Raw genomic sequence first — 17,846 nt, forward strand, 5'->3', positions numbered from 1 at the left:
TTTATAAAAAATATTTCTGGTGCATGTATGAATCCTTATTGACAACAGAAAATGGATGTAGGTACTTTTACTGCAAAGATAATTTGTGCAGGAACCTTGGAAATAAGGACAGGTAGCGAAGATCAACTTGTCCTCACCTATCAAAAGTAGCTACGCTAGTCTGTTAGCTCTTACCTTTCAACCACAAATGTGAAACATTAGTTTGAAGTGACCTCTTAATGCCAAATGTATATTTGGAAATAAACTATCTGTAGATATACTTACACACAGTCGTGGGAATATTTTGACTGTAATTTCTTTGGTGACAAAACTGTTTGTTGGCAAGGTTCAGAAAAGAAGAAAAACCTTAATGTTTTTGCCCAAATGTTGCCAGAATCTGAGTCTCAGTTAGTCATCCCTGGCTGTGGTGAGTTACAGGCAGTGTAAGCTTGCCGCAGAGACCGTTTAAACCCCTGGCTAGGGTACCAGCCTCTGAGGTTTTTAAGCTGTTGTCGTCAGAGAACAACTGTTCTACTTCCTCCTCTTTACTATAAAACCACAGAATAAATATTTAATTTATGATTTCAAACTCCTTCTGGAGACTTTGCTATCACTACTTTGGTCTTGGGTGGCTTTTGTGTTGAGCGATGATTGGTGCAACACTGGTGCTCTTTGGTAAATGTCCCACCTTTAAAGAAGATTTGTTTTCAGTCTAGAGGAACTTTTAAGTTGCCTGGGCCATAACCTGTTACTCATTAATGTCTGAATTATTGGTGACCATGAAACCAGTTAATAGGATGGATTACCACTGACAGCTGCATTGGCGTGGTTCTGTAGACTTTTGCACACTGCTTACTTTGCTAACGTGTAAATATGATAGATTTCCAATTCTGCAAGAGTGAGATTAGAAGCAAACCCCGATCAATTTCTGTTTATTGTGTCCAAGACACAATTAAAGCTTGGGAGGAATGCCCATCTCTTCATATCAGTCACTTATGAGGAACATTTAAATTTTTAACCTCTCCATTTTAACAACACCATCCTTCCATGTGGATCATTAAGATAAATTGCATATAAGCCAATTTCCCCCTTGTGAGAGTTAAGTGATGTTAAGTTCAGCTGAGCATCTCTAATGAGAATACATTGCTGCTGACACTTCATGTTCACTTCCTCGCTTTTCTCTTGTTTTGCTCCTTGACAGGCTGGGGACGGCAGACGACATGAAGGATGAGGCACAAGAGAAACTTAGAAAAGAGAAGCAGAATGTTGAAACACTCAGGTAAGGATGGTACATAAAAACAGTGCAAGAATAGAAATGCAATTTAATGACACGAGGTTGAGAGAGTAGTGTTTGATAAAAAGATTGCGTGAACAGAGTAAAAACAACTGGAAATGTTCATCACTTTTTAAAACCGACACACAAAGAAGAAGAAAACTCCACTTGGCTATGTGCATATTGGACGGATACTGTACATGGCAGGGAGATGATGTCTGATACCAGCAAACTGAGAGAAATGACAAAACGATGCAGTAAAAGTGAAAAAAAAAAAAAAAAAAGACGGGAACGTTAATTCATCTGACCCATGGGTTAATTCCTGTAAATGGAGAGAGAGAGAGACTGAAAAAGACAGGAGTGGATGACAGGATGACGGGAGAGGTGACACGAGGGGGAGAGAAGAGATGGGATGTCAAGGAAATAGTGCGTTTTAATCACCCTGCTGACATTGAAAAATTCTACATGAGTAAAAAAAAATCAGGGGTCAAATGCATGCAGTCTGTCTGTGTCTCTGCTTTTTACTTTTAACCTTATCTCAGATGACATATCTGGCTCATATCTGTTCCTCCATTTGGGGCTGTCAGCCTTATGATTCATGTCATTTGACATTATAAAACTGACTCTCGTGTCAACCAGTGCCCATGCTCCTCGTCCACTCTGCACGCACAAGTGCACAAAGCCCCAGAGACCAGCTCAGAGGCTGGCTTATCACCCCGTCTTCTGTACAAACTTCAATGGATCGCTTTGAGTTTCAAACCCTAAGTTAGAAAAATAACAACCACGCATCTCTTTGTGTCACAATCACAGTATTTATAAAGGAAAACCATTTTTTAGATAAAGAGTTCAACATGTTCTCACCCACGTGTTCCCCTAGAGAGCATTTTTGGAGTAACAAAATGTTCTTTTCAAACATTTTAGTTTTACAAGCTTTGCATTAGTTTGTGGCTTGATGACAGGCATCCTGGTGATTGTGTGAATAAATGTAAAAGTGTTATAAAAAGTGTGCCTTCTTTTAGTGCTATCATTGTTACTTTATCTTTATTTTAACTTGACTTTTTAATCAGATTTAGATTTTTTTTTATGATACAAGTGACTGTTAATGTCAATGGTAAAATATGTTTCATAAATTTTCTATATCACGTCATTTATCAATTTGTGATTGTAAAATTATACCCTGTAATACACTGAATATAAAATGTTATGTTTTTGTGACCAAGATAAATCATTTCTGAACTTATTGCACCTTTTAATTTGACCTGCATGTACGAGTAGCTTAAAAATTAATAAACTTTTTGGGGAAAATAAAAAAAACAATAAATTTTTTCCACAAGTTTTCACAAATTCTTTTAACTTTCAGACATGCCTGTGTTGGCATTCAAAGCTATGATTAAGTCAGCACCACCTCGCCATTATCTAAAGTGCCATTTCTAGAAGCCTAAATACTGACTTTCTACCATATGATTGATTGGCAGTTTCTATTAATACTTAATAAAGTGGCTAATAAGTGTATATCAAACCGGATACTCTTTTGTAAATTATCGTTTCTCTTGGTATCCATCAATGTTCAACTCTGTGTGTCATTTTGCTTTAGAGGTGCGCGTGCGCGGCTGCAGCAGATCCTCCGAAAAACTCTGATCGTTCTCCGCTTCTGTGGCAGCGGCTTCACAGACTTACAGGGTTTCGTCCATCGGCTGACTGGGGATTGGCAGACTTTCAGTTCTCAGATTTTGCAGCACTGCAAACAGGGCTTGTCAGGTAAATCCCACTCATCAACACACTCACACACACACGCATTAAGAAGCAATCTGAAGCTATGAGTCTATTTTGAAAGGCAATATAGCGAGTGTACGTTAGTGCAAAGTTTCAGCTGAGTGGGAAGTGAAATGGAGGAAAAAAGAATTGAACAAATAATCTTTCAGCAGGACTGAATATTAGTTTAACTGTTACACAGACTGTTGGGGATTAATGGTGTGTCTCTGCGGGTTTAAACTTAATAAACAAACTCCTATTTGGCAAGATGGCGTATGTTTTCATGGGTACATTTGTGTAATAACTGTAAAGAAGGAAATTAATTAGGGATTCTAGTTAAATGAGTGTGACTGCAGTGTGTGTGTGTGTGTGTGTGTGTGTGTGTGTGTTTAATGCTGACAGTAAATGCCTCAAGGACCGCTAACCTCCGGCTCACCTCATGGGTGGGTCTTTTTCTCTCTGTTGCATGCTCTAAACGGCTGCCAAGTGTGTGCTTGTGTTTGTATAGGTGCACACACACACACACACACACACACACGCAAGAGAAAAACAGAAATATGGCTTGAAAGAGGAAGAACATAAAGTAATCCAACAGTGGAGTAGTCCTCTGTTTGTATTGATGCCATGTGAGTATGTGTTTGTTCTGATACATGATCATGAGAGCAGCTGCTGCACATACCAACAGATACAATAAACTACACACAGAGAGTTGAGCACACACAGCCGTTTAAACACGCAGTGGAAAGAAACCCATTTTTTCTGTCAAGATGGACGTTCAACTCAGCTTTATGTGAACGTTGTTTAGAGACCTGTTAATTCATAAGTTTAAAGGGGGAGAAAAGTATCCAAAAACATTGTAAGGCAAAGATTTTAAAAAGATCTTATTTTGTTTACTCTTTGATATTCAGGCATTTTGTAGCTTCTAAAAATGGTCTTTAAAAGCAGTACTATTTGCCCTTTGAAGGTATTTTAACTGTTTTTGGTATTAAGTAGAAGGACTGGAGAAGCACTGAAATTTTGTTACAATATCTGTAGTATTTATCACAATTATGAGTCCTGACAAAATCTGTTGCATTTAACACAATATTCTGGGCTTTGAAAAAATTGATAACAGAATATTTACAAATACTACCGCAGAACCCTTTTTTTCTCGCTTAAATCAAACTAAACTTTAACTGTTTTTGTTCAAGCTTACTAGAATATTTTCACTCTAAATGACAGAATAATAAGAGAATTGTAAATAAAATTTTCAAATTCAGAAGTTTAGATACATTATATTTGTATGTGCTAGAGAAGATCTTTGTGATGGCCACCACAAAATGTAGACTTGGTTATTCTTAAGCCATTTTGTCACTAATTTGGCAATATGACTGGGGCACTTGTACATTTGCACAACCCAGTTGTGCCAGATTTTAAAATTCTTGGCTGACGCATTGAAATGTTGCTTAAATATTTCAACGTATTGCTCTTTCATAATGATGCCATCTATTTTGAGGAGAGCAGCAGTTTCTCCTGCAGCAAAGTTTCCCTAAAACATGACGCTGCCTCCTGGATGCTTCACAGTTGGGACGGTGTCTTCAGGTTTGTATGCTTCCCTCTTTTTCTTCCAAATTTAGCAATGGTTATTATGGCCAAACAGTTTCATTTTTCTTTGAGTGGCCTTTCCCAATATATGACTTGTTTCTCTGAGAATATTAACTCTTACATCAGTTGGCATCTTCATGAGGTTCTTAGTATTGGTTCTCAGGATGAGACAATATTTTATTTCACATCTGAACACACAAATATTAACTGCATCACTATTTTTTTTTGTACATACATGCAACATTTATAAATACTTTCACAGATTTGGCAGTGAGTTCAAACAGTAGCTGGAATCCCTATTGTAGAGTCATTCAAACTGAAATCAATTAGACTTTTATTTTATTTCTCTTTTCCATGCCTAGTTATGATTAGATCAGGCTCAGTAGAAAGAAATAAAGAAGTTAATTAAAGTAACAGGTAGAAGAACGTCTATGATTCATTCACATAAAGTTTTCCTCTTCAGTTCAGAGGAACTTTGTGAATCTTTACAATAAAACAAAGCAGAAAAAGCCAATAATGCAGAGTTTGAAATTTTGGCTCAGAATGACCAAGCAATGAAATATTCATATTTATTTCTGCCCATGCTTTGTTCCATTGTTCCAGCATTGTAAAAGTAAATCCCTGTTGTTAATTAAAAAACATAGCCGCAAAAAATGTGCTTGCAAAACTGAGACGAGACTTGGTTTGTTGCTAAACAGTGCTGTCTGGCAGAGTCCCACTGTGATACTCAAGCAACAGTTAGAGGGACTAGGGAATGAAAAATAGTCTGTGAGGAGCATAAAGAGGCTGGCTAATACGCACGGATGAATGTGGTTTATGATTAGACGGAGAAGAACAGGGAGGAGATGACAGATCAACCTTGAGGGCTGTGGAATTTTACACTGAACGAGACAAAGGCAGCCAATGAGATGACAGCAAAATGAAGACACAATCTGAGTTTATTCTGTGCAGTTGTCAGCAAACAAGTTGTGCAGCTTGGCGTAGAAGTGGCTTTCAAAGAGATTTGACAGTGTGGGAGTTTTTTTTTTTTTTGTTTTGTTTTTTTTTTGCAAAATGGGGGAAAGGTTAAAGCAAATACAGTTCCAAAGCTGAATTAAGGGTGTGTAGGATTCTGTCTGTCTGCGTTTGCATGTTTGCGTGCGCGTGTGTGTTTGTGTGTGTGCGCGCGCTTGCATTTAAGTGTGTTTGACTGATCCATGAACCGGAGCCATCTGCCAACACACAGGGCCATCCAAAGACTACTGTATAAGGTATCCATTTCCTTGGAAGCCGGTCTTGTGCATGTGTAAGTTTATGGCAGCTGTATAAAAATGTCACATATATCCTCACAGTCAGAGTGTGGCTGAGTGAGACGTTTCTCATTGCATCACCTCACTGCATTGCGATTCTTCCAATTGCTTCGGCCATATATAGAAGATGTCAGAGTCTAAATTTGACAAAGGCATAGTTGAGTTTTATATGCGTAATATAAACATTATAGCTCCAGGGTAAGGCTAGTTAAGCAAATGCACTCTTTATGCTGAGACAGTTACGCTCCAGGAGTCAGGATTCTACCGTGGTTCAATTATTTGACATATTTCCACAAACCGCTGTGGCTCGGGAGCTGGTGTACTTTTATTACACATAATAAACTAGGCAGACACCCAGAAAAGGCCAGTAATACCTACAAACCCGAGAATATGATATTATAGTAATGTAGTCCCTCATAAAAATTCCTGGGTGCAACTGTGTGTATGTGTGCTTGTGTTTATGGGTGTCTGTAAAGGTAGCTGCTTGCTGTCAGCACGTCTTCCTATGTAAATTACTGTTACTTACTGTGAGCTCTCTTTATAGCTCTGCATTGTGTCACGTGGTGTAAACCCTATGGAGACGGTCGGTGTGTCTGTGTTATTTTAATTATGTTAATTAAAAAAGAAAAAAAACCTTTAGATTTTGACCATTTTCCCCACACAGACTGTCTGACAATATTGTAGGTTCTAGGAGTCATTTTTATGTTCTCTGATCTCCATTTCTTCCATTCATTTTTAATTGGCTTCAGTTCAGCTAAATAACCGGGGAACTGTAGCAGTTTTAATTTCTTTCTCTGAAAGCAATTAAGAGTTTATCTTTCTGGCTTGTCTACATCGTCTCCAGCATACTTTCAACAAGCTTCAGCGTGCTTTTCCTTCAGCAGTGGAGTCTTGTTCCACGAGGATTTATAGAAGCCATTGCATTTGAGTGCATTGCTTATTATTTTCATGGAAAAGACAGTTCTTGCTATTTCCTTGTCTTTCTGAAGCTTACTTGGAATGCTCCTTGGCTGTCCGTCAACTCCTTTGATTCGTCTGTCAGACGGAAAAAAAACTTTGGGTGCAAATAGATGTACATACCGTTCCTTTTATCCTCCATTTTATTTCCTCTAAAGATTATGTACCTAACTGAAGTCAAATTCCTTGTTTGTGGACAGAATCTTGGCCATTAAAGCTGATTCTGAAGTCTTGCAAGGAACGTTTGGCTGTGACTGGTTCGTGGTGAATTTATGTTCTTTATTTCTCTGGATTATAGGTCCTTAAGCGAACAATGGGTGGGCCTGGGGGACGATGACAATATATTTTGCCTAAGAAATGGGACATCTCAACTGGTATCAAGTGCTAACTTGACAGGATCCAGTAAAAGCCGCTTGCTGCACCTCTTTTACTGAAAAAGGGCGAGAGTTGCATGTTTGGAGAAAATGTGTTTGAAGCTCCAACAGCCTTACGCAGCACGAGTTCAAACGCTGCAGAGCACAGCAAGCAATTAAACTGTCAGTCACGGCTGTCACTCAGTGGCAACATCAGAGCTTTTCACAGGCCCTTCAAAGTTATTTAATCCCATTAATGGAGCAATAATTTTCTAAAGTGACCATCAAACGTGTGTTGATGCTTATTTTTTCAAGCCAATATGCAACAGCTGTTGGTAAAAATTCAGTTAAGCGGTCTTTCACCTCACAAGCTTCAGCAGTTTGTTTATTCTTTGGGATGGGTTGTGAAACTTGTTCTAAGGTTCACGATAAGGAATTTTGTCCAGCTATGCTAAAGCAAAGAAACGCAGCTACAGTCATGGTACAAAAGAAAGTGCATCCCTTTTTAATCATGCTGACATGTTGGGATTCTTTAGCATGTATCATGTCACATCTCTGAAAGAGCACAGATGATGCTGATCTGCACAATGTTTGTGTTAATGGGAAAAGGTTTTCTGAGATTTAGCGTTTGGATTAAAAACAGCCACCTCACTGCTGATAACATCTTCACAGTTTGAAAGTTTGACTTTTTACCCACTGACGGCCATTTAAACAACATTTTAGAATATAATCCAGCCACCACACAAGATAGTAACCTTCCCAACTGGAGTCTGTGGATCAAAATGTCTTTTTTTTACATACCTTGGTGCATAGAAATAAAATACATCATCACATCACTTAATAGTCTGGATAAACTACACACACACACGCACGCACGCACGCACGCACGCACACGCACACACACACACACACACACAACACTTTATTTTCTATACATAAAGGAAGTTATTTTTTTACAGAATATACATGCCATGAAAATTTATTTTAGAAATGAATACAGACTGTACCACTTTAAATAGTCCATTTTTAATAGCACAGTCACTGAGTATGTTAGGTTGATGAACAGGTTCTGTGTCTATGGTAATTTCATCTTTTATGAAGTGTTACAAATCTTGCAAATATTAATATTACCATGGTAACAATTAAAACCGGGGGCTGCACAGTGGCGCTGTTGGTAGAGCTGTTGCCTTGCAGCAAGAAGGTTCTGGGTTCAATTCCCGGCCCCGGTCTTTCTGCATGGAGCCTGCATGTTCTCCCTGTGCATGCGTGGGTTTTCTCCGGGTACTCCAGTTTCCTCCCACAGTCCAAAAACATGACTGTCAGGTTAAGTGGCCTCTCCAAATTGTCCTTAGGTGTGTGCATGGTTGTGTGTCTCTGTGTTGCCCTGTGACAGACTGGTGACCTGTCCAGGGTGAACCCCGCCTCTTGCCCGGAACGATAGCTGGAGATAGGCACCAACAAGGGTGTAAAGAAACTGGATGGATGGATGGATAATTAAAACCAGTGACAGTTTCAATTAGGGTACTTAAAGTATTTTTTTTTATTAAAGCTCAAGATGGAGAAGGAAGTGGATGCATTAGAAAAAACTGATACAGTTTAGCACAATAAACATATACACCAAATAAAGTTACAAATACCACTGATGAGACATGGGAGGACCCTTTGACCTTCCACAACATGTACTCAGTTTCTTTGCACTGAGACTCGCATATAGACAGGACACGGGAAGTGATGTGAAAGAGGCTTTTAGGTGTTCACATGTTTTGGACAAATCAAATAGGTGTGAGGTTCATTTTTCTATTTTGGTCTTGTTGTGGTTTTATAAAATCAGGTTGTGCAATTTGAGGTCTATGCGTTTTTTGTGCAAATAATCAGTGTACAGTCTGGTAGACATCAGACCAGTTAAGCAAATAATAGCTGTGAGAGAAGGTGTACTTTCTTATTATGATGACTGTAATTATGGTTGTAATTTTCATAATCAGTCATTTTCATCTCCCATGTAGTATTTTGGTTTGAGATATTCCACTAATATGACTAAGAGGAGGTTTTGGTAGATAAGACTGCAGCATTTCAACTGTTGTGGTGTAAGCATCAATTTCAAAGCTGTTCCATTATATGTTCAGCCTGTTAGTTGCAGTAATTGTTGCTTCAATGAAGTTGCATGTTACTGTTTATCACTGGCAGGAGAATTTCAGGCTGTGCGGCTTTAATTTCAAACCCTCAAGTTCTTCTGTTTGGGCATGTCTGTGCAGTGTGTAATTGTGTGCATCCTCAAGTGTTGTGTTGTCATCACAGTTGATGGAGGTTTTTTTCATTCATTCTTGAGTTTTTTGGTGTGAGTTTGAGAGAGAGAGAGAGAGAGAGCATGATGCTTCACCCTGCTTGGACCTTGTCATGTCACGGTGACCAGAAAGCAATTATCGTTGTATTGCCGTTTTGAGTAGGACCTCCTACACTCCTCTCTTCCTGCCGAGAGAAATGTAGTGAGTAAAAGGCAAGATGAGAGAGCCAAGAGAGAGGGCGAGTGAGAGAGAGCGAGAACAACAACGAGCCACAGAAAGAGGACTGATTATGAAAGACGGACTCGGAGAGGAATGAAGAGTGAAAGTCCAATGAAGGCGAGTGAGCAAAACAAAGACTTGGAGAGAGAGAATGTCAGGTTGACATTGCTGGATAGTTTGAGTGCTCTCCAGGACCCCAGCCACTGCGTCCCTCTGCACTTCTCAGAAGGCGCAATTCTTTCAATGCTGCAGGTTTCCAAACACAAACACATACTTCTACAGGAAGATCCAGGTTTGACTTTTGAGGGTGGTTTCTTAAATTGTATTTAACGTTATTTGTTTGAGCGTTGTACTCTACACTGTAAAAAGAGAACAGGTACCCCAACTTAAATATATCAAGTTAATTGGTCACAAGTAATCAAATTAAGTTCATGTAATTTAATTTATTATGTTTATTAATCTGTAAAGTTAAACAAATGCAAATAAAGTAAGTTGGACAAACCTCTTTCAATTACTTGTGACAAATTAACAGTTTTTTTTTTTTTTTTTTTAACGTTGGAGCTCCATTCTACTTTTTCAGTATAATTAGATTGTCAGACAAAACTGAAGTGTTAAACATAATTCCCACTTTAGTATATGCTAAAAACAGGTTACTAAAAATGCAGAGCCTTGCAAAATTATTAATATTTCTTGACCACAATTTGTCCTATTAAAACCAGAAGCTTACCGTATCTGATAGATGTTTTCACACAAATAAAAATCTGTTAAGTGTAGTATAAAAATTTATTTAGAACCTTTTAATTATAAATTCATCACAACCAATTACCTTCATTTGTCAGATTAGTGAACAGGCTGTTTAAGCCATTCTTGGAGGAAGGCTTGTCAGAGCATTGAAATAACTTCATACAGGTTGTAGCTCCACATTACAGCAGAACACGACTCCTAAAATATACAGTTTCTGCTTTTAGAAAAACTTGACCAGGAACTGATTTCAATTAAAGACTGTTCATGTCTGAGGGGATCATTTGAACTGAATTGCAACCTAACTAAATGATGCTGTTGAGATTAATAAAAAATAATGAGGGTAGTTACTAAATATGTAAATCCTAAAATAACGAGTTGGCTCAGTAAGTAAATATGCTCTGCAGATAACACTGCCCAGAATGATTGTGACGTGCTTCATGTTATTCACCGTCCAGATCTGGGACTCAAATGCTCTTTCTCAGATGGTATCCAGTTCAGCCTGGAGCGGTGGGAAGTTCTGCGCCACACTCTGACAAGCTGCTGGCCTCATTTAAATTTGAAATATAACATCAGAGCACTTCTTGCAGGATTGCTGTTTCAACAAATGTGTCTACTGGCCTGGAAAGCAACCATATTAAAATAACTCAGATTCAACTACCAGGAGATTTTCCTGGGATCGTGTTGGTCTCTCATCCTCCAATTAGTTTTAATATGCATCTATATTCGTTTCTGTTCATCATTTACTTTATCAATTTTATGTATTTCTTGGAAAGGTTCTGTCTGCCCATTGTATCATGACTGTAAGTAAAGTAAGAAACCAATAGCATTACTTAGAAGCCATTGCAAAGTAATATCTATTTATATCCTTACAGATTTCTTCTGCCTTTACTATTTTGTTACAATGTGTCCATCTCAGTAGTTCAAGGTTTCAAGGTGAAAAGGTTTGAAAAGAACCTTTAAGCCAATAAAAGTATATTTATGCATAAATATAATTTTCATTAAGCCCACATTTCTGTTCTAAAATGTTTTTTATTGTTTTATTCATGTTTTATTTAATAAGTGCGCAAATCTAAGAAAATATCATGACAGAATACTCTGCCTGCCTATTTTCTCTCACACGTCTCTTTTTTCTGTTACATCCTATGATGAGGAACTTGACATCAATTCAGCCCTGAACTGCTTTTCATCGCATTGAGTAAATTCAAATCCGCGGATATTTTTCTTTGTGTGTGAACAGAGCTGAGCAAGGAGCTGCGGCATTCCACTGTGGAGCTTCAGAAAGCAAAAGAAGAGAATGAACACCTAACTCAGCAGCTGACGTAAGTCTACCGAATGTGGCAAAGCAAACAGCTCTCTTGCAGAAACATGAAAACACACGTTTAAATGGAAACACAGGTGGATGGTGGTATTTGGAAAATGCTGGGTGAAGAATAGGTCACTGCTAGGCTCAATTCTCTTTGTTATTTCCCTCAGCCAATCAGAACAATCTGTGGAGCCTTGCTGACACCACCCAAACTAGGAAATGCTCGCGTTCCTCATGCTGGAGCAACTAAGCTGCAACAACACAGGATTTGATGTATACACAGTCACTCAAAAGTCTAGCCAGGGATTTAAGGCATCAGAACAAATACAAATACACCCTGTGGCTCTTACATACCCAACTGATGAAATAACATTGGCTCAAAGAGTTTTAACAGCTTTGAGGGTTTTTTTTCCCCCTAAATATGGTGGTCTTTAGACAACAGTATTCACATATTAATAACTAAGGAGGTCATATGCTGCAGATAAAGCCTCCATGGTTTGAATTGATGAATATTAATCAACATGGCTACATTAAAACAACCATGTAAATATGTCAGATTGAGCCACAAGGGCTAATTTTCAACTGTAGTTCCCTGACAGGTCGATGGTAAAAAAAAAAAAAAAAAATTAAGTAAAACAATTGACATACATATGAAAGAACATACAAAACATATAATTTACAGCAAATTACAAGAAATGATTAATGACGATACAAATGAGCAATTATTAATATCATGTCACATCCATTGAAAGAAAAAAAAAGCTAAAGTAGCTCATTTTGTATGACTTACATTCTTATTTGTGCATTTAAATTTGTGTATTCATTAACTGCCTTCTGGTGAACCAGACAACATTGATTATTCTACTATGTGCTGCATAACTCTGCTTTGAGACATTTTATGCTTGTTAATTTGGTCTGTGCTGACTAACTTTTACTCTTGTTGCAATACGCTGCAGTGCAGTGGATCCTCTTCTTTCAAACATATATATATATATATATATATATATATATATATATATATATATACAAGTTCTTACAAATGCAAGCAGCACCTTAATGTCCAAAGCTTGATTTGTTTTCCTCTCTCACACAAATGTACTGGGTAGTTATATCAAGCACTTCTTACCATCCTGACTTTGTTTTGCCAGTAGCCTCCATATGTTGATGCTATTTCCACATTACATGGTTTGTGTAAGATTTTCTCTGCTTTTCCTCAGGAAGCTGATGGATGCTGAGAAGCCTCCACCAGCCTCTCGACCCGAGAGGCTGGTGTGTGCAATCTCTTTGATTGCACACATCAAAGAGATGTGTGCAATGTGGGACAAAAGTGCAAACCTTTAGTGTGCACCAGCATCACCCTCAACAATCTGTTGACTCCCACTAAATAACTTGGTACAGAAATAATGTAATAGTGCTTGTTTTAAGCACGGGCTAGAGAACCTCTGGGGGAACCATGACTGCTGCCAGACAGTCTAAACACAGTGACATAAGGAGCACCAGCAATGCCGAAATTTGTGGCCCTTTTATTGGGTGAGCACTCCATGATGTTCTCCCTCAACAACAGTGACTTTTATTTTTTTTTTTTACAAAAAGTAATTCTTTTCTATAAAAAAAATTAAATAACTACACTAATTTCCCTACCTCTTGTTTTTCTATTCACCTAAATGCTGAAATACAGTTTATTTTCAATTTTATGTACGCTTAGGAGGAGATAATTTCTTTTTGTTTTTGATTAAAAATTGTTACAAGACAAATTTTCAAGATACAAATTCCAAAATTAATTATATTCAGTGGTTAAATTAGATACTTTGGTAAGGATAAAAAAAAACAAACAAGATAAGAGGTGACCCCACTCACTACAATTTAAACTTTGATGATGGAGGCTTAAACAAAACTCATCCACAAAAACTCCAGACATTAGCCACTGTCCCAATAATAGTGATCAAATGAGCTCCCCAAAAGGAAAAATCTGAACTTATCTGCAGCTTTTTTATAGTGACATTTTTGATTATCAATACTGGATCATTATCACCACCTACAGTATTATGTATTTAGTGCTAGCTGGCTCAGCATCACCTGTAGTATGCTGACATAATTATGGAAGTTTACCCAAATATACTTACAGAAACCTCTGAAAGAATCTGTTTTATTTAAAACAGTAGCATTCCTGTGCATAGTTCACAGAACACCTTAGATCACCTTAAACTTTTATGGTCAGATTAACTTCAGATGTGGATTCAGACCCTCATCAGATACAGATTTATGCCTTGTACAGCTCATGCTAAGAAGAATGCTTTCCTACTAAAGTGGGATCTTTTGCCATTCTATTAAGCCTCCAAATCTCAAGACAACTATTTACATTTTGATGTTAGTGATATGTTAGTGACTTTGTTGTCTGTCCTGAGGAGTTGCATTTTGATATGGATCAATATGTTGTTGTTTTGCTTCCATTTATGTGTATCTGGTGTTTAACTCACCCAGAGTCAGACAACAAAGAAAACTGTTCTATTGTTGGCCTAAAATTTCAAAGATATTTCTCTATCACATTATCCTGATATAGTACAACAACAAGGCACAGCAGAGTGAATACATTTTGTCGCTAATCTATCATTTTTGAATGTTTCTGGGCAGCACATTTCAAATGTTTATGTGCCTGGGTTATAGTGTTATTTTATGCAGCAGCAAATCCTTCAAACCTTGTCTTGATGACATAATTTATAACATTTGCAAAATGAATCTTCTTAAAAATGTGTCCAGCCTCACGGGGATACACAAACACTCCTCCACACATGAAGGGAGTAAATGTTAAAAGCACGAATCTCCCAGATAACCAGCACTTTAAAGAGCTTCATGACCTGAGTACACAGATAAAGAAAAATTGTTTTCACTTAATGTTTCCTAATTTTCCAAAGAGTGCCAGTGGACCACAAAAATGTAAAAAGGTGTTTGTACTTAGCGTTTGCAAGGAAAGATAATTAGTCATGGCATGTAATTAAGTTTTGACTAAAGTCTGAGAGGTTAGAGTCCTTGTCAAACGGTGTTTTTGACTAAAGTCCGAGAGGTTAAAGTCCTTGTCAAACGGTGTTTTGACTAAAGTCAGAGAGGTTGGAGTCCTTGTCAAACGGTGTTTTTGACTAAATTCCCAGAGGGTTAGAGTCCCAGTTAAACGACGTTTAACTGAAGTCCTAAAAGGGGCGCGGATTTTAATGTTTTTATCTTTGTTAATCTTTTTTTTAAAATCTCTTTCTCTGAATGAGAGAACAACATGTGACATTGTTTATTCAATGTCACATGCTGTTTTTATTGTAATTATGTAAAGCATTTTAAAATGCCTTGCTGCTGAGATGTGCTATACAAATAAAATTTGATTGATTGATTGATTGATTGAAGTCTGCATAGCTTTATTGTGTTCTGTAAATACTCATGATCTTTCACTTGCTTAGACCAAGAGCTCTTCAAAGCAGACAAGAAAGAGAATGGTATCTATATCATTAAAATGTCAATTTAGGAATACAGATACCTTATTTTACAAAATGGCATTTTCATCCTCAGCAACCAGGTTATAGCAGGTCTTTTCACATTTAAAAAAGCATCTATAACTTGTTTGTTTTTTAGTTCAATAACACAACATAATGTTGCACAGAGGAATAGAGGAAAATTATCTGAAAATTTGATCTTTGTTGCTTTGTTTTTTTTTTTTTGCAATAATATGACATTTTTTGCTTTTTGACATTTGATTACTTAGTCTTATGATCCACTGAATGAGCCTTGAATGAACTATTTGCATTACTTGGATTACTTTTAAACCTATATTGTTTTTTGGGTTGAGTTTTATTTTTAGCCTAATTAAGTAGATTTGAATCAAAAAGTAGGTTACTGTCTCTGCAGAACCGACCTCCTGGTCATTTGCGTGACACAGTTTGTACAGTTTTTCTGACACAAATGCAATTTCCTGGAATCTGCTGTGGAACCTGAACATCCATCTAACACAGGGATCAGTGTGGATGGATGAGAAGCTTCCAATCTCACACGACCCACGCAGCCATATGGATGTCCATATACTGTGGGGACAGCGTGCCTGGAGGCCTTGTTCCATGATAGATTCTGTGTGAAGGAGGATGATGCACATCAGCTAAAGTCTTAGACTTTATTAAATGATAAGAAGTGTGTTTGGGTTTGTGATAATTAATTTTAGTGAGAGAAAAAAGGGTCTCACACTCAGACCAGGTGTTTTTGACTAAAACACCTGTGCAACTTGTTTCACCATCAGGACACTTACAAAATATATGTATAGATATGACGTGTTGGATGTTTTCTGTGGGGTTGATGAGGGGAGGAGAAGAGGGTAAAATGTAAGATAATAAAGGGGAACAAATGTAGCTTGCTGATGGCATAAACAAAATTGTTGATGTGGATCTCTGGATAACTTGAAATTTACCAATGATGGATCATTGGATTAATTCTGCCTTTGAAAGCTGCTTTAGATTTTTGTTTAGGACCAGCACACAGAAAATATAAGATATACAATGGTTGGTTTATGAAGTAGGAACTTTTTCTTTGTCCTTTGGTGCGAACATAATTACCTGAAACGGTAAACAGCAATGTCATGAGACAAATTCAATGAGTTATATCAAAACAGAGAATGCTAGCATTAGCCTTGCACTTCAGCAAAATTCTTTGCATTAAAACTTTGTCTACAGAAGCAAGATTAAATTATTAAATTTAATATATGCACAATAATATATGAGTATGTTTTTAAACACGAATGATGGCTTTTCCTGTATTAGGTGAAATGTTTTTGTAACATTGTTTCAGCTTTCTTAATCTGTGTAACCCCAGTTTGGGGCAGACTATGAAGTGCTAACTTTAAGTGGCATCAAAGTTCTTTACATAGCCAAATCTGCCTGTTTTTTATTAGTATTTATACCCATCACTAAATATGTATTTTGTGATAGGTGCTGCATTATATTAAACTAAATGTCTTTTTTTATTTCTGCTCAACCTTTTTCTTTCCGTTTCTCTTATTGGCTGAATGTTTAAACACCCACAACCTTTTTATATGCATGTGTGTGTGTGTGTGTGTGTGAGAGAGAGAGAGAGTATGCGTACCATGTTTCTTCTTAGTCCTACTCTGTACCATATAAGCTGCAGAGCATCCCAAGCCTTGGATTCTTTGGTTTGACATTCGTGAACAAAAAGCTTGTTTGTGTGTAAGCGTTGCCATAACAGCTTCCCAACCTTTAACCCAACCCCTCACCCACCACCTCCATCGACTGAGTGTTCAGCACCTGTTGTCTTTTTGTGGCGCCAGTCCGTTGCTTTGGAAACACACACACACACACACACACACACACACACACATTTCCGCCGTGGCTAGAACAGAGCAAGGCTGTGGAATTTATCTGCTCCAAGCACGCTGTCTAAGGGATGCTCAAGTGCAGACTATTGGCACACACATCCACTTACACACTCTTCAAAACTTCGGTGTATCATTTCTTTTGTCAGTTTTCTTCTAATACTTGAAAAAAGATCTTGTGTACTTACAAGAGCTTTTAAGAAGTGAAGTATATCTCATATCACTGGGAGTATTTCTAGGCTTGATGGGCAACTATGAATGTTCCAGACCTGACAGGAGTTTCCCAGCGGAGCGTTCTGAACATGTAACTTCTGGCTGACGTGTGTTAATGGTGATAGGAAGGTTCCAGCTGCGCTCTGATTGGCAGGAATCACTGAGCGGATCCTTTCATCACGTGATGAACACATGGCAGATGTAGGCTCAGTTTAAAGGATGGATTAGAGGCAAGGGAGGAATAGATGAAAGAAAGGATAGATGCACTGAACAAGGGAGGATGGATGAAAGAGTACGTGGTGGAATGATTGAAGGTCAAGAGAGAAAGAGCAAAGGATAGATGTGATTGATGTGAAACGGCTTGTTTTCATAAGACTGCTGCACGCTGACTGTCTCTCTCTCTTTCTGTTAGTGTGTGTATGTGCGTGTGTATACATTAAAGTGAGGTTGTGTGAGTATCTGCAGTAATTTACCAATTGATCTCAGGGTGCAACTGAAGGCTTTTTCTCCTTATCTTCTCTGCCTCACACATATACACACAA

The 17,846-nt window shown here is 37.8% G+C and overlaps 1 protein-coding gene across 1 annotated transcript in view; it reads left to right on the plus strand.

Annotated features, from left to right (window-relative positions):
* The window catches only part of LOC106962823 (trichohyalin), a 59,096-nt gene that overhangs the window by 13,237 nt on the left and 28,013 nt on the right, over positions 1 to 17,846 (plus strand). The window contains exons 2-4 of the mRNA XM_015057459.1: positions 1,181 to 1,258; positions 2,847 to 3,010; positions 11,670 to 11,751. Coding sequence (XP_014912945.1) covers positions 1,181 to 1,258; positions 2,847 to 3,010; positions 11,670 to 11,751 — 324 coding nt within the window. The remainder of the gene's footprint in view (positions 1 to 1,180; positions 1,259 to 2,846; positions 3,011 to 11,669; positions 11,752 to 17,846) is intronic.

The sequence above is a fragment of the Poecilia latipinna genome, unplaced genomic scaffold (genome assembly GCF_001443285.1).
Source record: "Poecilia latipinna isolate Pla-1442-1.1 unplaced genomic scaffold, P_latipinna-1.0 Scaffold1465, whole genome shotgun sequence".
Lineage (NCBI taxonomy): Eukaryota > Metazoa > Chordata > Actinopteri > Cyprinodontiformes > Poeciliidae > Poecilia > Poecilia latipinna.